We start from the raw sequence: 21,077 nt of genomic DNA on the forward strand, positions 1-21,077 counted from the left end.
ATTAAATTGCACACTCCTTTTTCCCCACAATAAGTCTAGTTAGCACCTACCAACACACATAGTTACAAACATTTTTTCTTATGATGAGAACTTTTAAGACCTACTGTCATAGCAACTTTCCAATATATAATACAGTATTATTAACTATAGTTGCCATGCTATATATTACACCTCTAGGACTTACTTATTTTATAACTGGGAGTTTGACTTTCTTTTCCCATTTCACACTCCCTCACCTTTGGCAAACAACCCATCTAATCTGTTCATCTATGAGTTCAGTTCTTTTTTTAGATTTCATATATAAGTGAGATCTTTCTCTGATTTATTTTACTTATCAAATGTACTTGAGGTTAATCTATGTTGTCATAAATGGCAGGATTTTTTTTCTTTTCATGGCTGAATAATACTTCAATGCATATTTATACCACATCTTTTTTATCCACTCATCTTTTGATGGGTATTTAGGTTGTATCCATGTCTTGGCCATTGTAAATAATACTTAGGTGAACATGACAGAGGTGAGGGGCTGATACTTTTCAAGTTAGTGTTTCAGATAAATAACCAGAAGTGAAATTATTGAATCGTATTATTATTCTAAATTAACAACTTTTTTGGATATACTTACAAATGACCAGATCATTGAGAGAAGGCCATGTCCGGGAGAAGAGCGGCAGCAGAATCAAATACAGAACCTACTGAGGTGGCTCAGCTGGGATGTGAAGTTAGACCAGGGAGGGGAAGTGGACACAGAGGATGTGAAAGCACTGGGTTTGGAGGTAGAACTCACAGGCTTGTGGGGAAAGAGACACTGAGGGAGAGAGAGGAATTAAAGCTGAACTGCTAAATTCTGACCTTTGTGTGATAAGAAAGATCAGAGGATCAAGTATAGGGATAGAAATCTTGGAAATAGGCACAGTCAGAGCTATAAATTTAGAAATTGTCAACATAAAGATGGTAATTTTTTTTTAATTTTAAGAGTATGTTTATAAAGCTGGGGATAGTGAAAGGAAGGGGCAGCCTGACCAGGCAGTGGTGCAGTGGATAGAGCATCAGATTGGGATGCTGAGGACTGAGGTTTGAAACCCTAAGGTTGCTGGCTTGAGCACAGATTTATCCAGCTTGAGAGAGAGGTTGAGGTTGGCCAGTTTGAGAGTGGTATCATAGCTATGAGGCCCTGGTCGCTAGCTTGATCCCAAAGGTCTCTGGTTGAAGCCCAAGGTTGCTGGTTTGAACAAGGGGTCGCTAGCTCAGCTGCAGCCTCCTGGTCAAGGCACATATCAAAAAGCAATCAATGAACAACTAAGGTGCCACAATGAAGAATTAAATGTTTCTTATCTCTCCTTTCCTATCCATCTGTCTCTCTGTCTCTCTCTCTCTAAAAAAAAAAAAAAAAAATAGAGAAGGAAAAAAAAATAGAGAAGGAAAGATCATAGCAACAGGAATGAGCCTAAGCAGAACTGCCCTGGCCCTTTGGGCCCTTTGGAATCATGAAGAAGAGTCAAGCCAAGTGAATCTGCCTTGGCCCTTTAAGATGAAAGTCACAGAGACAGAAGAAGTGAGTCCACTGAGCTGCATGGACTCAGGAAATGAGTTAGGAGGCAAAAGGAGAAAACCCTTGAAGACAGTTTCAGGGGATTAGCTCAGGATGAGCTGCCACTACCCACTGCTCCCCTGTTTGCAAGTCTGGTGGGAATCCTTAAAGTTTAGGAGAAAAACACAAAGACACATGCCTGAGGGAAAAAGGGGGAGAAAGGTACAGGTGTGCCCCAGCGACGGTGTGCCAACACATGGATGGTATTTATACACATTATATAGGAATGCTTCATGACTCGGTTTCTAACTCTGCCTATTCAACATTTTATCAATGACTATGGATCAAGATGAAAGCAAACTTGCAAATTAATAGTAAAGTAATGCACTAAAAATACTGTCAGAAATAAGAAAACAACTCAAAGCACGATAACATTTAACAGGAATGATGTAGTAATCCTTTTAAGTTCTAATTATTAATTAATTTATATTAACAGTGTAATATACCCAATATTCAAATAAATATAGAAGACTTAGAGATCTTCACCATCCAATGCGATTGAGCAAATTGAATCAGTACTAGAATAAAGCAGCCAAAAACATCAGTCTAGAGATTAATACCAAGAAGGTAATGTAGTATGCCTGTTTACCATGTACTGCTCAGAACTCAGACCAAGTGTTTTACTTTAAGTGCAATTTTTGAGACACAAAACAGGTTCAGTGACCAAAAAAAAAAAAAAAAAAATTATAAGAAGCATTAGGAAATAGTGACATGTGAAGAACAACCAAAAGGAAGGAATCTAGGGGCAGGGGTTGATGTTTAAATCTACCTTCAAACATGTCAAGTGATGACATTCTACACTTTAATAAAACTGTATAGGGCAGAAGAAGACTAATGGGGGAGAGAGAGAGAAAATAAAAAAGAATGGAAGGAAGAAAAGGAAGGAAGAAAAGAAGGAAGGAAGGAAGGAAGGAAGGAAGGAAGGGAGGGAGGGAGGGAGGGAGGGAGGGAGGGAGGGAGGGAGGGAGGGAGGGAAAAGAAAGAAATTTCAAATAGATAATACTGGAGCAAATAATGAAGAAATATATAGCAAACATATTTGGGTTGCTTTATATTGTAAAGTAATTTCCTTTGCTAAATATTCCAACACAGCCTGTTTGGTCACTTAATGAAAATTCATTGATGGATGATCATTGGTCTAAAACCTCTAAAATTCTCCTCAACCCTGAGATATTGTTAATGAGCAAGGCTGTGACTGGGAAAAACAACATTTTGGAAAGGAAGAGAGTAAGAAATCAAGCAAGAAAGAGAAAGGACAAGGAGGGAAGGGAGGAAAAGGGAAACAGTTCTATCATGGAAACACTTTCTCTGGCAGGAGAGAGCAAACCAACAAGACAGCTCAGGGCATGGCTGGGTGAGGGAGGTGGAAAGACTGAGCAAAAACAAACAAACAAAAAAATAAGTGAAAAAACTCATAGACATGGACAACAATGTGGTGATTGCCGGGAGAGGGGGTGAGGGGAGGAGAAGACGGGAATGGTGGGGAGGGAGATAAATGGTTCTGGACGGAGACTTGACTTAGGGTGGTGAACATACAATACAGTGTACAGAGATATGTTGTGGAATTGTGCACCTGGAACTTTTATAATTTTGTTAACCAGTTTAACCACAATAAATTCAATATAAAGGGGGAAGAAAGAAAAGACTGGAGAAACAGTGGAAACAGACCCGTGGCAGGAGTATGAGCTTATAAAGTAGGTTTTAATATCCTAAAGCATCCCCCCTCACCTAAAAAGAACTTAACTATATTTTAATCTCTCCCTAAAGGACAGTCCAACTCTGATTGATAATTGCCATCCTACAGTTATAAATCATTTAAATCTAACAGTCTTCCATTTGTAACCTTTCATTTCTTCTATTGTATTTTTAATGAAACAACTTGCAGTTTATACATAGTGAAATTGCATAGGATTTTGCAAAATGATAAAGTAATAACTCTATTTTTGGCCCAAACAGTTAGCTATTTGTGTCCTACTCCTTCAGAAATACTTTGCTTTCAAAGTAAGAGTCTTCAGAACCAAGTAATTTGAGTAACATGCCCTTTACAGCAATATCCTGCAAATTCTATGATTTCCAAATAAAGTAGTGAGCAGTTTTTCAGGACCCAAGTGCTTTGCTATCTAAGTTTATTTTCAGTGACATGTTTATCCAAGAATTTCCAATGACCACAATAGTTTTTAGACAGGAGAAAAACATACTTGTTAGTAAAATGTGAATGTATACAGAGTGATAACAAGTGACAAGCATAATTTTATATTAATTCACTATTAAGGGGAAAATAGTAATTCTTGTCTGGCAAGTAATTGTAATCATTTCCCAAAAGTTAGATGGTGACATACATACAGACATATTTTAATAAAAATTCTGTTGTTTTTCTGAGGTCAGCATGATAAGAATTTTATGAATGCTTTGAAGGATTTCTTTTTTTTTTTTAATAACTCAAACATCTACTAAAATTGCTTTGAAATAAGACACATATTTGTTTAAATAATTGTTTAATTAGAAAAGAACTATCGTATTTGGACACATTAGAATGTCAATTGTCCTACTTATAATGTATTTAATAGGATAACCTTTTAAATATCTACCTTCAGATCCAAACCTCTCGCTGTCCTAAACAAGGAAGCTACAGGCTAATCGGCGGTTGGCAGACAGTGAGCGTACCTCAGCTTCAGTGGCCCAGACAGTGTTGATACAGACATCTAAGTTGTCTAACCTATTTCATGCCTTTATGTAGTGTTGAAATCTGCCTTACAGTTTCGTGTAACCACAGAACAAAAATAGACATTCCGTTAGTAAACTGTCTGGAAACAAAATTCTTCCGAGATATTTATTGATAGGAAAATATAATCTAAAAATTATTCTGCCCAGCCCCTTGGCAACATCCCAGACTCCCAGCTGCTCTGTGCAGCTGGGTCCCCTTTGCTCTGGACCCCAGGTGACCCTCTCAAACATTGAAGGTCACCTAATAGACACCAAAACAGAAATAGACAAGAACCAGGTGCAAAGTGTTGTGTTCTTGTCCTATTTCTTCTATTGGAAATATGCAATTGGTTGAAAAATTTGTAATAAAATAATATGGAGCGAAGCAAAGAATTCCCATCCTTTTTTCTCTTGACCAATGTAGATTAGCTATGTTACTTTTAAAACTGACATTTACTCTAAATGGAAGTAGAACAATATTTGTGAAAAGACTTATTAGAGAAAGCAACGGCTTCACATTGAGCTATGATAACATTTTTGTCCAAAATAAAACCCTAAATCAAGAAAACCACCTCCAGCTCTGATGTTTTAGTAACTAGTGATCTTATTGTGAACATTTCAGTTGGTATTTGGAAAACATTTAACTATACAGCTTTGCAGAAACATGTTCCCATTTGAATATAAAGGAAGTTGTACTTATTAAGAATTTCACTTGAAAGCTAGTGCTCACCAAAAGTTGATTAGTGCCAATTTCACGTTCTGGAAAGATAAAATATCAAAGTCCCATGGAAATGTTTCATTTCTATATACAGTATTCCAGAAAGCAATAGAATACTCAAAAGATGAAACAGGAACATCCTTTACTTATAGAAAACAAAACAAAATAAATTTAAAATTAATTGTCATGCATTGTTTCAAATGAAAATGGAATGACCTCCCTTATCAACTCTAATTATGAATACAGGCTTTTCTAGAAGGTATCTTCTTTCCCATCTATTTTTAAGAGCCAAGTATTCCCAAATACCAGTTAATTTTAAAAATTCTTGTGCATGAAAAGAGGTGTTATTTGAAACAGCCAGAAAATTAAATTGGCACGAATTACAAAAAAGCTATTGTGCCTTAATATTAAACTAAAAATTCCCTTGTTCACTGGTACAAGGTTAATTTTACTCAGAATGTGGACAAAAAGACAAGTGATAGGTAAGAAAAAAAGAATGAACAAACTTTCATTAAATGCCATTAAACTCTCTGGCTGGCACAATTCCACAAAAAGTTAATTATTGAATAAGTTTAATAACAGACATTTTTTTTCGTCTGTTCTTTTAAACATCTTTGTCCTGTGCATTGGAGAGGGAATAATTGCAGGATAAGGGGGGAGGGAGAAGAAGATGAAAAGATACATTGATGAAGAAAGACTAGGGGATTAGGAGATATGCAAGAAAATGGTTTAGCCAAGCCCACTATCCAAAGAGAATGGATCCTACAGGACACTGTAGGTCTTTCCAAATTTCTCAGGCTTAACCATTGCTGACAGCAAGCAAGTCTGAGGAGGGACACTTAGAGGACATGGTCAGCATCTGGCTGGCTGGCCCGCTGACAAGCCCATGGGCTTCTCTGTGGAGGTCACCTAAAACTTGAAAAAGCCATTCAGTTGTTAAAGAGTATCAAAATGTCTAAATTTTACAGTCCTGAAGTGGAATCAACAAGTCCCAAATCTCTGTTTTTCCAGGTAGAATTATTACCATCCTGGCCTTTGTAAGGGAAGTGGAGGCTGCAGGTAGCCAGGGTGTAGAAGTACTTTTTAATGGTCTCCTTAAAAAGTATATGTATCCCTCAAACAATACCAACATTGTTGGTCAAATGAGTTTGTAAAATATAATTTTTATGTTTGCTCGCTTATAGTTTGCATTGGAGTCTGGACAGAGCCAGGTATATGTGATCTGTGAAATTGCAAATTACCTTCCTGCTTTGGAAGGGCCATTGTTTTGCTAATGTTTGCTGGAGAAGAAGTTTTCATACCAGGAAGTGTTGAAAAAAGAGAGAAGAAGAAGGAAGAAGCAGAGAGAGAGAAGCCATGTTGGCAGAGGGAGAGCAGAGGGAATGCTGAGTGCTAAAGAAGAAGCCAGTTTGTGCAGAGAAGGGAGAAGGTGTGCAGATGGGGGACCAGAGCTGAGGGGCTTTTGTGAGCTCCGCTGAGACTGGTGAGGCCTTTGATTCCAGGAGGAACCAGAGAAAATTCTCCTGGTTGTGGAACCAGAGAATGAATGTATCAAGGCTTCGTGAGCTCTGAATGAAGAGGGAAGTGTTTTCCCTGTGTGTTACTCATTGGCCAGTGTGAGACTTTAATAAAGGAATGGCCCACCAGTTTTTGGCTCCACACTTCCTTTACCGTCTGCCTGAATCCAATGAGAACCTGCATGTGCACGCCACGACAGTGGCGACTACTTGCCATACAAACATCATATTGAAAACTTGAGAGCAGGTTCCCGGCTTAAGCATGAGATCATAGACATGACCCCAGGGTCGCTGGCTTGAACCCAAGGTTGCTGACATGATCAAGGGATCACTGGCTGGACTGAACCCCCCGCCCCAGTCAAGGCACATATGAGAAGCAATCAATGAACAACTAAAGTGCCACAACCATGAGTTGATGTTTCTCATCTCTCTCCCTCCCTCCCTCCCTCTCTCTCTCTCTCTCTCTCTCTCTCTCTCTCTTTCTTTCATCAAAAATAAAATAAAAATACTATATTATACAGCAAACAATTATACTTATGCTTAATTTTAAAAATCCCTGGAGTGTCTGACAAATTGTTATTACAATTCTCAGATTTCAGCATGAGTTTGTAAATGGACAGTTGGATCTTGATTTCAGCAATGTCTTATGCAATGGACTGAGCCCAGGAAAGGAGTGGAAGGGTGATTCTGGCCCCCAGAGGACATCTGGCAACATCTGGAAACATTCTGGGTTGTCATGACTGGGAGTGCTATTGGCGTCTAGTGGTTAGAAGCCAGGTATGCTGTTAAACATCCTGCAAAGCACAGGAGAGCCCTCCAACAACAAAGAATGGTCTGGTCCAAAGTATCAACAGTGCCAATGCTGAGAAACCCTGTCTAATCCTAATGCTTTAAATATTATCAAACCATAATGGGGAAATCAAGAAGTCATTATTTTCATTAATAACCAATTTACATAAGGCAGATCCTGCCTGAAATTGTATGTAAGCTATACAGGGAAAAGAAATGACACATTTGTAATTTGAAAAAACAGAGAAGAGAAAAAATTAGTTTTATTCATTAAAGCATTCACATGATATTTTCAATTAATCAGATAAATACCCTTCTTTCTTAAACACATTGCTGAGAATAATGAGGAACAATATAATTATAAACTCTCTTGCTCACAAATACTAACTGATTATCAAGTTGTTCATCTTCAAATATATAAATATATCCTCTGAAAACCAGCAGTCTAGTTAGAGGTTTTGATAACAGCTAGAAGATAAATGCATTAGTATAGATTTATTATGAATTTTTTTAGTTTCCTTGGTCATACGGTAATTTTTTTAAAAAAAATTAAAGAAGGCTTATTTGGAGAGTAAGCCTGTGGTCTGGGAGATAACAGAATGTGCTCAGCCAGTAGCTCCAGTCCACTTCCTATGTTCTCACTTTCCGGTAGGTGTCCCCTCCAGTCAGTGGAGACACGCCCTTTGCTGTGGAATCACTGCTTTAAACTCCTTGAGAACAACAGTAGCTAATACTTTCTAAGCATTCACTAGTAAGATAAGCAAAATCATTCTGATAGCTCCTGTCAAAAATCTTATGCATTAAAATGGTGAATTGGACAAGAATTTTATCAAATTAAGAACCTCATAGACTTAACCCATTGTGGGGGCAGGGTGTTCAACAACAAATGTGTAAAAGAATGAACTCATGTATGCATCCTACTCTTTTAAATTCTATGCTACACGCAACAAACCTAGATGGGTCTCTGTTAACTTAAGTTTTAGAGACATTTTTTCAAAGATGGCTATCACTTTTTTTTTTCAGATAAATCTATAACCTAAACTAACCCATTAAGATCATGTTAATTTCACTTTCCTTTTGGCTTCCTAGCCACTGACTAAAAAAATTTTTTTAAGTCAATTACTTGTGAAACAATTGCAAATGTTTCAGTAATCCCACTAGAAATGTAAATGTAATCAGAGGGCAAAAATAATTATGAACAAAGCCCTGATGCAGCCACTGCTTCAGACTCCTCTAACACTCAGGGATGACTTTCTTCTTCGGATGAAACTCCTTCAAATCTGAGGTTATAATCTAAAGAAAAATTGTTGGGCAGATAAAATATATTATTCTCACTTTGTTAAAGATGGCGCTGCCCACATGGAAGCCCGTCGCCCAGGTGATATTAATGTATGTTGGGTGCGGGGCTGTGGGCAGGCAAGATGCTTGTAGCCTGGGGCTTGGTTTTAGGACTAAGCCTTTTCCACCCTTTTTGATGTGGGGTGGTGCAATCCCATCATGCCCCAGATAAGTGACTTTGTATTAGAAACTTCCCTATTTTGTATATTAGATTAAAGGTTTTGATTTCTACATTATAAAATAGGGGCAGAACGAGAGCTTGCTCTCTCGGTTCCTGAGATTAGTATTAGAGAGCAGAGAGCAGAGAAAGGCCACGTGGAGGAGGCCAGGAGAAGCAGCCAAGATGGTGGAGTGCTGAGGGAGAAGCCAGTTTATGCAGAGTTTGTACAGGAAGAAAGAAGGAGATGGAGAGCAGAGGTAAGTAAGTCTAGTGAGCTAGAAACCTTTGATTCTAGGAAACGGATAAGTCAGTAGCTTTGTGAGCACTGAATGTGAGTGGGTTTTGGAGCCCAGTGTGTGTTTTTACTTGCTGTTGGGCAGATAAAATGTATTATGCTCACTTTGTTAAAGATGGTGCTGCCCACGTGAGGCCGTCGCCCAGGTGATATTAATGTGTGTTGAGAATCCTTGTAGCCTGGGGCTTGGTTTTGGGATTAAGCCTTTCCCACCCTTTTTGATGTGGGGCGGTACAATCCAACCATGCCTCAGAGAAGTGACATTGTATTAGAGACTTCCCTATTTTGTATATTGGATTAGAGGTTTTGAATCTACACTATAAAATGGGGGCGGAACGGGAGCTTGCGCTCTTGGTTCCTGAGATTATCATTAGAGGAGAGAGCAGAGCAGAGAGCAGAAGGAGGCCACGTGGAGTAGGCCAGGAAAAAGCAGCCACGATGGCAGAGTGCTGAGTGAGATGCCAGTTTGTGTAGAGTTTGTATCTGGGATAAGGAAGGAGATGGGGAACTGAGGAGAATAAGGCTGGTGAGCTAGAAACCTTTGATTCTAGGAAACTCGGATAAGTCAGTAGCTTTGTGAGCACTGAATGTAAGTGGGTTTGGGAGCCCAGTGTGTGTTTTTACTTGCCCGCCAGGTGCAAGCTAGAATTAAAGACTATGGCCCACCAGTTTGTGGCTCCGTTGTTTCTTTACCGACTGTCCAAATCCAATGCGAACCTGCATGGGCCAGGCTGCTGTGATAGTGGCCCTGGCCGTGGCTTCTGGCTTTACACTTGCCCACCAGGTGCAAGCTAGAATTAAAGCTAATGGCCCATCAGTTTTTGGCTCCGTTGTTTCTTTACCAACTGTTCGAATCCAATGCGAACCTGCATGTGAATAGCCACAATGGCGGCTCCTGGCCTTACAAAAATAAACCTTTACAAAATGTTGTAAAGCTGCAAACTCACTTGTTTTCCATTTCCTAGTAACTGATATTACAGATTTCCTTAAGGATTAAAGTCTTGCATTCAGCCTGACCAGGCGGTGGCACAGTGGATAGAGCATTGGACTGGGATGCAGAGGACCCAGGTTCGAGACCCCGAGGTTGCCAGCTTGAGTGTGGGCTCATCTTGTTTGAGGAAAAGCCCACCAGCTTGAACCCAAGGTTGCTGGCTCCAGCAAGGGGTTACTCGGTCTGCTGAAGGCCCGCGGTCAAGGCACATATGAGAAAGCAATCAGTGAACAACTAAGGTGTTGCAACGCGCAATGAAAAACTAATGATTGATGCTTCTCATCTCTCTCCGCTCCTGTCTGTCCCTGTCTATCCCTCTCTCTGACTCACTCTCTGTCTCTGTAAAAAATAAAATAAAATAAATAAAAAAAATTAAAGTCTTCCATTCACTTTGGTGAATACTTGTTGGGCAAACTTTCTAGAAGAGTCTCAACTATCATAATTGCAGGGGGAGGGGGGGAATAAAGAAGGTAGAGAAGGACAGAGCAAGCAATAGGAGAATGTCCAGCTCATCACTTTGGAAGTAACTGAACATAAATAAAATGGGAAAGAAAAGTCAGAAAAAAGGAAGAGGGAAAGCAGGTCCACCTCTGGAAGAGGACAGGCAGGGTAAGTAAGTGTGAGCTCCGAGTGTCACATTGGGCAATGTTTCAACACTGCCATCCCCAAGGAGCATAGCGGGAGGTACACTTTTTACTTAATCATTAGAAGTACTGAGTTTGGGCTCCAAGTTATTTTCCCAATTCAGATCTTGTTCTGTTTTCATAATTGTTATTGTTTCAAACACTCTATTTTCATTTGGAAGAGGTAATTCTTCAAATCCAGCTCACACAAGGGGATTTGGTACGTGCAGTGAGTTCCAAAAGCACTGTAGTCAGTAGCATTTACTGTGTTCCTGCGGTGTTTTAGCCCTGCACAAGCTGCAGGCAACCCCTCCAGGCCAGGACCCTTTTCCCTCTCCACAAACACGTCTAAGTACACCAGACCTCTAACCCTTTATGAACACGCAAACCTCTCCTTTCTAAAAGCTCTGAGTGAGTGGTCTGCAGGCAGGTTCATCTTTTGCACTGCGACTTTTATGCTAAGGGTTTGTCCCCCAGTTCCAACAAAGCAGTTGCAGATGTGACTGCCAGGAATTTTTGAACGGAGTCTGAGTCAAAGGAAACTTGAGTTATAATTTTGAGAGAGGGAGGGATCAGACCTTCCTTCCTAGCCTGGAGGTACAAACTCCTAGGGGCAGGAGGCTCACCCACAGGCTCACCCACCCAACTCCATCGCCTCATACACTGAGGGCCTGGGACACCTGGCTGGCTTGCGGAGTCACCTGGCATGCACGCGGGGCAGCCCGGCCATCAGGGGTGTCGAGGATTCTAATCTCAGTGCAACAGCAACAACGTGGTTTCGGAGCACGCTGTATCTTAGGGACCCTCTAAGGGTTTAACAGAAATTAACTTATTTAGTTTTCACGTGACAGGTACCATTTCTCCCATTTCATAAGGAGGCAGCTGAGGTCCCGATGTGCGCCGCAGCCGTGACCCGAAGAGCCAAAGAGGACGACAGACCGTCTGACCCGTATCCGCGCTCCAACCCGCCCAGCGGCCTCCCTGCAGGGTGGTCAGGGCATCCCGTCCCGGTCCAGCGCGGTGACCGGGCCTTCCGGCCCCTCGGGGTGTGTGTGTGTGGGGGGGGCTCGCCCCGCGCCACGCCTCCCGCCCGGGACGGCCGGGCTGCCTGGTTGGGACGGTTCCCCGCGTTCCTGGCCGGGGGCCGGGGCGGGGGGTGCGGGGCCGGAGCCACCTCGCCGCCGCGACCGCCCCCGCCCTCCCGGCCGGCGGGGCGGGGCGGGGCGGGGCTCGGGTCGCTCCGGGGTCGGGGCCGCGGCGGGAAGCGGCCGCGCCCGGTGGCGCAGGGCGGGCGAGGCGGGGCCGGGCCGGGCCGGGAGGCGGAGCGGGCCCGGAGCCGCCCCGCCAGCCCGCTGCCACCGCCGCGCACCGAGGCCGCGATGGGGCTGGAGACCGAGAAGGCGGACGTCCAGCTCTTCATGGACGACGACGCCTACAGCCGCCACAGCGGCGTCGACTATGCCGACCCTGAGAAGTTCGCGAACTCGGGCCCAGATCGGGATCCGAACCGGCTCAACTCGCATCTCAAGGTGAAGCCCGGGGTGGGCCGTAACCTGGACCCGAGGCGAGTCCCAGCGCCCCGGGCGGCCCGGCCTGGGCGTGCGACGTCCCCTCCACCCCCGCCCCGAACCTAACCCCGGCCCCCACCTCGCCGCCGTCCGCCCCGCGGGTCCCGGACCCGGAGTCCGCCAGCCCCGGGCTGCCTGCGCGGCCGGGAATGCAGAGCCAAATTCCTGTGCGCCAGCCGTGACCCTAAGAGAAGGAAAGTGGCCACCCCAGCCAAGTCCCTGCTGCTTCTCCCGCGCTGAGAGCTCCTGGTTCCCAGGGTGGCGGGCTGGGTGTCCGTGGAGGATCCCTGAGTCTTGTCTCTGCAGGTGGACTTCGAGGATGTGATCGCAGAGCCCGAGTCTACGCACTCCTTGGACAAAGTGTGGATCTGCAGCCATGCCCTCTTTGAAGTCAGCAAATATGTGATTTACAAGTTCCTGACAGTGTTCCTGGCCATCCCTCTGGCCTTTGCTGCGGGGATTCTCTTTGCTACCCTCAGCTGTCTGCACATCTGGTGAGAAGGGGCAACTGGGAGGGACTAGCTTCTGAAACATAGGAATGTTCTTTGCCACCTGCCACCTGCCCTCCACCTCCCCCAGACGGGCTTGCAGGGGGAGGAACTCACATCAGTTCCTGACACAGAGCAAGAAGGGGAGGTCTGGAAAGGCAGTGTGCTTTCTTTAGAAGCAGAATAAATCACAGGTGGGGTGGGGGAGGGGAAATAGATGGGTTAGGAGTTTAGACAGCAGAAGGAATGTCCTGTCCTCGGGTGGGTGTGATTTTCCTCTGACTGTGAGGTGGAGACCTGGAGGCCGGTTCCTGCCACAGGCTGCTGCTCTCATAGGGCTGTGTTAGGACTTGTGCCTGTGGTTTTGGGCAGGGCTCTTATGTTTTTCAGCACCTTTTATTCATTCACCACCTGTGCTTGAGGTAAAACAAAAGTATTCTCTGAGCAGAATGCCAGTGACAATATCACTGGGGAGGAGGGATGTAAGATCTGGCTAAGCAGTGCTATAGAGAGGCTGCTCCAAGCATGGGGGGCCTGCAGGTGGGGTTCAAATGGCCAGGATAAGTCCAAATCAATGAAAATCCAAACTGCAGGATAATGAAATGAGAAGGCTTCCAAATTACTTTTTCACCTATAAGGAAAAATTCTAGGTAAAAGGAGAATAAATAAAAGACACCTACTGGACATTGGTAGGGTGTTTTGAGTAACTTTATTCACACTCAGAATGCATCATAAAGCTTTGGAAAACAGTTTTAAGTATTAACACATTTTTAAAGGAAAATGTCATATTTTACCAAGAAGCTTTGCTGTTGTTTTACAAGATATCCACTTTGTTCTGAGGGGAAGGACACTCAGACCATCCACAGCCCCACAGCAGCTGCTACGCTATGCTTCAGAGCTGTCCAGGGGAGATGTACAACCCCAGATGCCTCAGATCTTTCCTAACTTACAGTGTGTTCCTTATTAGAAGTTACAAAGTTATTCTCCGTTTGCTTTTATCATCCCAATCAATTTCTTTTTCTCTCTCTCTCTCCCTTTTTAAAAAAAAAAAAAAAAAAAAGTGAGAGTAGGGGAGATACAGAGATATACTCCTGTATGCACCTAGACCAAGATCCATCTGGCAACCTTGTCTGGGTCCGTTGCTCTGCACATCTGGAGCCATGCTCACAACTGAGATATTTTTAGTGCCTTAGGTGGAGGCTAGACAGAGCTATCCACAGTGCCCAGGGCCAACGTGCTCAAACCAATTAAGCCATGGCTGAAGGAGGGGAAGAGAGAGAAAGAAAGAGAGAGAGAAGGGGGAGGGGAATGGATGGAGGAGCAGATGGTTGCCTCTCTTGTGTACCCCGACCTGGAATCAAACCCAGCACTTCCACAAGCTGGGTCAACACTCTACCACTGGTTCAACTGGCCGGGACCCAAATCAATTTCTTTAGTCAGTTAGCTAAATATTTTAGTTTAGCAAAGAAAATGTATTGAGTGCTTAATGTGTGCAGGGGGCTCTGGGCCTGGGCTCCAGGGTGACCACAGTGCAGGATCGGCCTTCAGCTTCCTCAGGGCACCACAAGCAGCTGGCCAGGACAGAGGTTGATGCTGAGGAGACTCCCTCACATCTGTGCAAAAGGAGAGAAAAGAATCTGAAAAGGGAAAGCAAAAAATCAACAAATACATAAAGGATAAATAATGAACAAAATTTCAACTTGATCACTAAAGACTGTAAACAACTAAACTACATGCAAAGTGCTAAAAGACCATCAAAGGCATGAAGCCTTTGCCTTGTATAGCAGCAGGTTATAGTTGGTCCGTATCCTGTGTGGACCACAGAATATGGTCCATAGTGCATGGATTTTTTTTTTAAAAGATACCTAAGTCAGCATAGAAAATTGTGAATTCTTTATTAATTAAAACCAGTCATCTAAACTGTTAGTTTTCATACTTACAAAACTGTGCAAAACGCAGTGACCACGGAGCATATTGTGAAACGTTGGCTATGAAGCTATTTGGAAATATCGAGTGCCATGTTTATAGCCAGCAAAGCTAGGTTCTGCTAAAGCGCTTATGGAAGAACTGAAAACAAACAGGTTTTCATTTTCTAAATGGTGGAAAGAGACAAGTAAACCTACACTGAAGCGCATGCTGCTCTCCCCACCTGGCCCTCCCGAGAACAGCCAGCATTGTTGTGTAGCTTCCAACTGTGAGTCATCAAGCCCTTCTTTCAGCCACATCAAATGTATTGTTTAACTTCAGCTTGTTTTCCAAATTACACTCACCTGGGGCATTAATATTTAACCATCATACATTTGGCATCAGGGAGCTGTGATTGCAAGTTAGAAGAGTAACTTCAAACAAAAATGCTCAAAAGTTAGTTTCTACCTTGATAAAATAGATTGATCACTCATCGACTACATGACATAGAATGAACCAAGGAGAAACCTTAGAGAAGAGTAAAGCTGTGTTAGGAACTTTCTCCCCCTCTCTATCCTTCTCTTTTTTGCTCTCTTTCTTTTCTTTTCTTTTTTTTTGGCAGAGTGTATTTGACCAAAGCTATGAAAACATGAAGTAATACATCTTCCAACCATATCACATCATGACAATGGATCTGATTTTTAAATTCTTAAAAAACAAACAAACAACAACAACAACAAAAAGCACGCTGAATTCAGTGTGATGATATTGTATCCCAGGCCAGGGGACCCAGGGAATTGGTCTGACTCCACACCACAGTCAGACTGAGATAGCCACCACATGGCAACTGCAGGTTATTGGTCCTAAGTAAATCATACCAAAGAAATATAGCTGAAGTTCTCCAACCCCTTATTTTGGCGGGGATACAATTCAAATACCTGGTTCTACTGATGGGAATGCAGTAGTATCTGTCTCATTTTCCAAAAGAGTTTTAAATATAGTAAATTGCCATGACGGTACAGTCTGCATGACACTATAGTTAATACAAGACTAAATAAAAGTCTCTGTCTAAGGGCTTTATTATCCAATGGAGAAATTGATAATCTTATAAATTATAAGATTTATTTAAGAAGTGTTTGGTTGGCCACATTGAGCCTCAGCCAAGTTTTATGTCATTCCAAATTGCCTGTCGCTTCTGAGGGGGTACTGTTTGGGATGTTGAGGACACGGTTTGATATCAGAGGATCATTGGACCTTTGGAATCAAAGTGAGAGAACAGTACTGTAACTTAAAACAACATTAAAATAAATGCACCACATCCTATGAACTGAAGTCCTCAAATGTGAGCTGTTGCAGTCTGCTAAACTGGAAAATCAACTTTTGTCCCAAGCTTAATCGCATCTTAGGACATGAACATCTAAGGAATTACGGGGCTAGAAAATTTCTTAGTCTAATGAACAAAGGAAAGTTAATTATATTCTGAGTGAAGTGGATTTGGTTAGAAAGCTTTCCTATCTAAACTTAAGTCTGGTAGTATGTCAATTTGAGATTATTTCATTATAATTTTCATTTTATATTCTGACTACAAAATAGTTTTCTTTTTTTTTAAATAATGACAGCATCATTTGGACATTTTAAGGGTGCATAATAATCTAAATCCTGGTAGCCAGTCTGTCAGTTGTCCAGTTCATACTTTAATTACAGTGATTTACCCAAAGCCAAACTTAGAATGAGAAACATAATGGAATAAGAAGTCAAAAGTTTCCATCATTCAGGTCTCTATTCAACTATTTAGCACTGAAATACCTAGTAATTAATCATTTTTAAAGATTGCTTCAAGTGTTTAACACTTAGAACAAAACACAAGATAAGTTTAATCTGTGTAGTAAACAGTCAATATGAATAATTCAGTGTTCCAAAAATATCTCAATCAGACGGTCGCCTGTCTTCCCTTCCCTTCGGACTGAGTACAACAGACCTTTATTTAAGTCATATTTAATAGCAAATCCAGAAGATCAACCTTACTTCCTTGTGCCCACCTAAGGTAATAATAAAAATACCAATGCAACTACTAGCAAGACCTGAGAATTCATAAATACTCTTGTGCTCAAAGAGCACTACTTCAACAGAAAACATTAATCAGAAGATTACTTACGAGTATGTAATTATCTAAAAAAATAATGTTTGTGAAAAAAATAATTTCTGTTCAGTCAAGTTTTAGTCTAAGAGTTCTGACATGAGTGCAGGGCCCCTTTAACTATGCCACATAGCTCGCTTCAGTGTATGTAATTGCTATGAGAAATTAAAAATAGAAGCCGTAGTAGCATGCTAAGTTCAATTCACTGCAAACATTTACCAAGGGTCACGGTTGTCCTCACTTAGAGAACTGCCATTCTAGTAGGAAAGACAGAAATATGTCTATATGATACCTTTTGATAAATTGGAGGATTAAGAAGTTTGTTTTAGTATGTTAGAATCACACACACACACACACACACACACACACATCATCATCATCATCATCATCGTCATCATCATCATCCAACCCAGCCTGGACCACGGGGGCAGAAGTGGAATAAGGCAACAGGAAAGGCTACCAGGAAGCAGAACCCCAGGGAAATATGGAGAGTTGGGCAGGTTAATATTTAAGTGCAGACGTCAGATAAATGTACTGTTTGAATAATTTTGCTTTACTGATTCAGAGAGCATGCCACCTATAGAAAAAAATTTCTCTTTATCATCTACATGCCTGCTTATTTTTGAAGTAACATATTTTCTGTGCATCTTATCACTATGTGGGTCTCTTTTATTTGTTTGTTTCCAAAGTTCAACCAAATTTAGGTGAACTGGGCCATTATTATATCTTTTCTAGCATGTCAGTGGCCTTATTCGGTAACACCATAATCCTTACACATCCCTTCCTCCTTTCTAGGATTATAATGCCTTTTGTGAAGACCTGCCTCATGGTCCTGCCTTCAGTGCAGACAATATGGAAGAGTGTGACCGATGTCGTCATTACGCCATTGTGCACCAGCGTAGGACGCATCTTCTCTTCTGTCAGCTTTCAACTGAGCCACGACTGAACACTTGGACCGGGTCTGGAGATGGGATACTGTAATACTTTTCTGTGTTACCACGTGAAAGCACTGCTGTTCTGTTCATTCCCCGGCTACTCTAATTAAGGGAACTATTAACATGGCCAACCACATTCAAAAATCTTTATTAGCAAATCTTTTCAAATAATGCTATTCTAATTAATAACCAAGAATTTCATACTTACCTTTATAACCAGAATTCTACAATAGGTTGACAACACTTTCTGCTTTAGTACACGAGTATACATTTTATCATGATGAATTTATAATGATCAAGGGATGTTTCTGTCAAATACTACAATGATTTTTGTGGACAGCTGCACATGAGAATATGAGATTTCTTGGGTTTTGTTTTTTGTTTTGTTTTTACTCTGGAGGTGATACTTTTAAATTACCTTGGCAGATAAAGTCATGTGATAAGATTTACAAAGATCCTAAAAATTGCAATAATGAAAGCATACCGTGGTGATAGGGTCTATATAATATAATAAAATAAATGTGAAAATAGAGTCATGCAAATGTGTTCCTTTAAATAAGGTATTGTTCATCTACAGTCCTATTTAACAGATGTTTCACTTTACTGTATATTTTGTACTTAATGTAAATGTTGCTCTAATCAGATTGCTCTAAAGCACTTTTATTATATTTGTGTTCTTGTTGATCTAATATATAGAGTGAGTAAATATATCTCCCCCAGGGAGCGTCATTGCTGAGATTGTGCTGTCGTGATTATTGTAAGAATTTGTGTCTTCTTTGGGAACAGAGTGTAAAAGAGCAATATACTGGCTTTTCTTTATAACTTTTCCAAGCAGGGCCTTGAAATGTTTTATAATGAATTTTTACCTGGTTGTGATCTTAAAATAACCTGTAACTAATTCTTATTTTGTCTAGGAAATGCTTTCTCTCTTGTATTTAGAAATTAAATCTGTGCGCTGCAATTCCTAATTGGTGCTATTTAATAACATTTTACAATAAAGGCTATTTCTGACAGCATAGTATGATTTCAACTAGCGATTCCTGTAGAGAGATTTTCAAGAAAGATGTCAATTTGTTGGGTCCATGCTACTGAGCTGTTATATATAAATTAAACACTAACGGCTATACCTTTCAATATTGTCTAATATGAGTTTTGTTACATGATATAGAATTTTTCTTATCATTTTGAATTGTAGAATCCTATTTTAATGTTATGAGTTGCTCTTGTTTTAAAAATCTCATTATTCCAATATGATAGCATTTATAAACAATGTCTATGATGTGAGTGGTTATTATAATTTAAACAAACATCTCCAAAGTGTAAAATGCTGAAATTTGAGAATTGCTATAAAAACCAGAATTAACATTCCTTTGAATATCTTTATAGATGACAAATTTTCATTCAAAGATTAATTTTATTTTTCCAAATTGCCGGGACTAGCAAAATAAAGGAGGGTCAAACTGGAATACTATTGGGGACCAAAGTAAATGAATAATTAAATTATGAAACTTGTATGTTTCTTAAAAGAGACTTTTAAAACTGTCTTAGGCCATTATAGCATCTTTAGAAAAAACCCTCATAATCATTACCACTCATTTGACTGTATAGATTTTATTATGTTAGTTAAAAAGGTCACTCAGTCTCATGACTTTATAATTAATTTTACCTTGTATTTAAAGTGTTCTTAAAAGATATTTGGATATGTTGATTGGCTAAAATATTTGATTAATAAAATATCTATTTAAATAACTTATAAGCTCCTATCTTTTCAAAAAGCTTTTGACAAGTTTTAAATTCAAAATATAGGCCCTGGCTGGTTAGCTTAGTCAGTTAGAACATCCTCTGGAAATGACAAGGTTTCAGGTTCAATCCCTAGTCAGGACACACATGGGAAGCAACCAACAAATGCTCATGACCGAGTGGAACAACAAACAAATGTTCCCTTCCCTCTCCCCTCTTCCTTTCTTTCTCTGTCTCTCTAAAAATCAATCAATACATAAAAAATAAAACCCTGGCTGGGTCTCTCAGTGAGTTTGAGCATCATCCCAAAGTGAAGAGGTTGCTTGTTCAATCTTTGGCCAGGGCATATATAGGAACAGTTCAATATCCCTGTCTCTTTGTTTCTCTGTCCCTGCGTCTCTCACAAAAAGAAGAAAGAAAAAAAAAGAAAGAAAGAAAGAAAGAAAGAAAGAAAGAAAGAAAGAAAGAAAGAAAGAAAGAAAGAAAGAAAGAAAAAAAGAAAGAAAAGAGAAAGAAAGATATACATGGTCATATAACAAAACCTATTAACTTTTAACAAATGAGACATATGACCTCCTTATTTCTGAATAGCTACAAAATGAATTTTTAGCTATTTCAAAGATTGAAATTTTATACCAAGGGGACCCAGGTTTCATGTGCAAATATGTTATTTTTGCTAGATTTCGGTGAGAAGTGACTGCTCAGGAGACTTTCCTAATATTCATAATAAACTTCTAAAAACCCATTGAAGCAGTCATTGCCTTTCTTATATTAAATATAGAACTGATCAATAAAGAACCTTTTCAAACTAATTTACTCTATTAAAAACTCATACTAGAAAAAAATACATGTTATTGCTTATTCATGAATGTGTTGGTGAAAATTATGAGATTGGTAATTTAATTCTGGGTTTCCTCAGGACTTAAAGAAGTTCCTTCCCTACTAATTTTTCTATCATTTGATGAATAGTATGGAATGTTTGTCCAAAAACACACCATATTTCATCCTATTCATAAAATAATGTCTCTGGCTAATCCTAAATAAACTGATATTTCTGTTTTCAATTTTTTAAATAAGAAAGTAAAGCAATATAAATCACATGTTCTTGGATACTGGTACCATGAAGCCAGACTAGAGTTTAAAATTATTTTTGACAGTGAGTATGTAAAAAATAACTGCTGATATTGGCATAGATTTTCTTATTGTTTTTTACCTGGAAAATTGACCAACTTCGAATAATAAAGCAGATGTCTGACTTTTCAAAATTCTCTTTATAGTTTCAAAGAACTTTAAAAGTCCCTCTTTTTTTTTTTTTTTATAATTTTATTTTTTTACTGGAGTGACATCAATAAATCAGGATACATATATTCAAAGATAACAAGTCCAGGTTATCTTGTCGTTCAATTAGGATGCATACCCACCACCTAAAGTCAGATTGTCCTCTGTCACCTTCTATCTTGTTTTCTTTGTGCCCCTCCCCACCCCCTATCCCTCTCCCATTCCCCCCTCCCCCCCGTAACCACCACACTCTTATCAATGTCTCTTAGTTTCACTATTATGTCCCACCTATGTATGGAAT

At 40.5% G+C, this 21,077-nt stretch overlaps 1 protein-coding gene across 2 annotated transcripts; it reads left to right on the top strand.

Annotated features, from left to right (window-relative positions):
* Positions 1-11,939: 11,939 nt before the first annotated feature.
* Positions 11,940-19,507, top strand: CAV2 (caveolin 2). Of its 2 annotated transcripts, XM_066262154.1 has the most exons (3): positions 11,963-12,254; positions 12,600-12,787; positions 17,619-19,507. In XM_066262154.1, the coding sequence occupies exons 1-3, from the start codon at positions 12,105-12,107 to the stop codon at positions 17,767-17,769; spliced, it is 489 nt and encodes a 162-aa protein (XP_066118251.1). In that variant the 5' UTR covers positions 11,963-12,104; the 3' UTR covers positions 17,770-19,507. The 2 variants fall into 2 exon arrangements, with proteins under 2 accessions (XP_066118252.1, XP_066118251.1); XM_066262155.1 differs by lacking the exon at positions 12,600-12,787 and having other exon boundaries at positions 11,940-12,254.
* Positions 19,508-21,077: the final 1,570 nt, after the last annotated feature.

Source organism: Saccopteryx bilineata, chromosome 2, assembly GCF_036850765.1.
Source record: "Saccopteryx bilineata isolate mSacBil1 chromosome 2, mSacBil1_pri_phased_curated, whole genome shotgun sequence".
Taxonomy (NCBI): domain Eukaryota; kingdom Metazoa; phylum Chordata; class Mammalia; order Chiroptera; family Emballonuridae; genus Saccopteryx; species Saccopteryx bilineata.

Coding starts and splice junctions, on each gene's coding strand:
- CAV2 (XM_066262154.1), top strand. CDS start 12,105: ATGGGGCTGGAGACCGAGAAGGCGGACGTCCAGCTCTTCATGGACGAC. Junction 12,255..12,599: donor GGCTCAACTCGCATCTCAAG/GTGAAGCCCGGG, acceptor TTGTCTCTGCAG/GTGGACTTCGAGGATGTGAT. Junction 12,788..17,618: donor CTCAGCTGTCTGCACATCTG/GTGAGAAGGGGC, acceptor CCTCCTTTCTAG/GATTATAATGCCTTTTGTGA.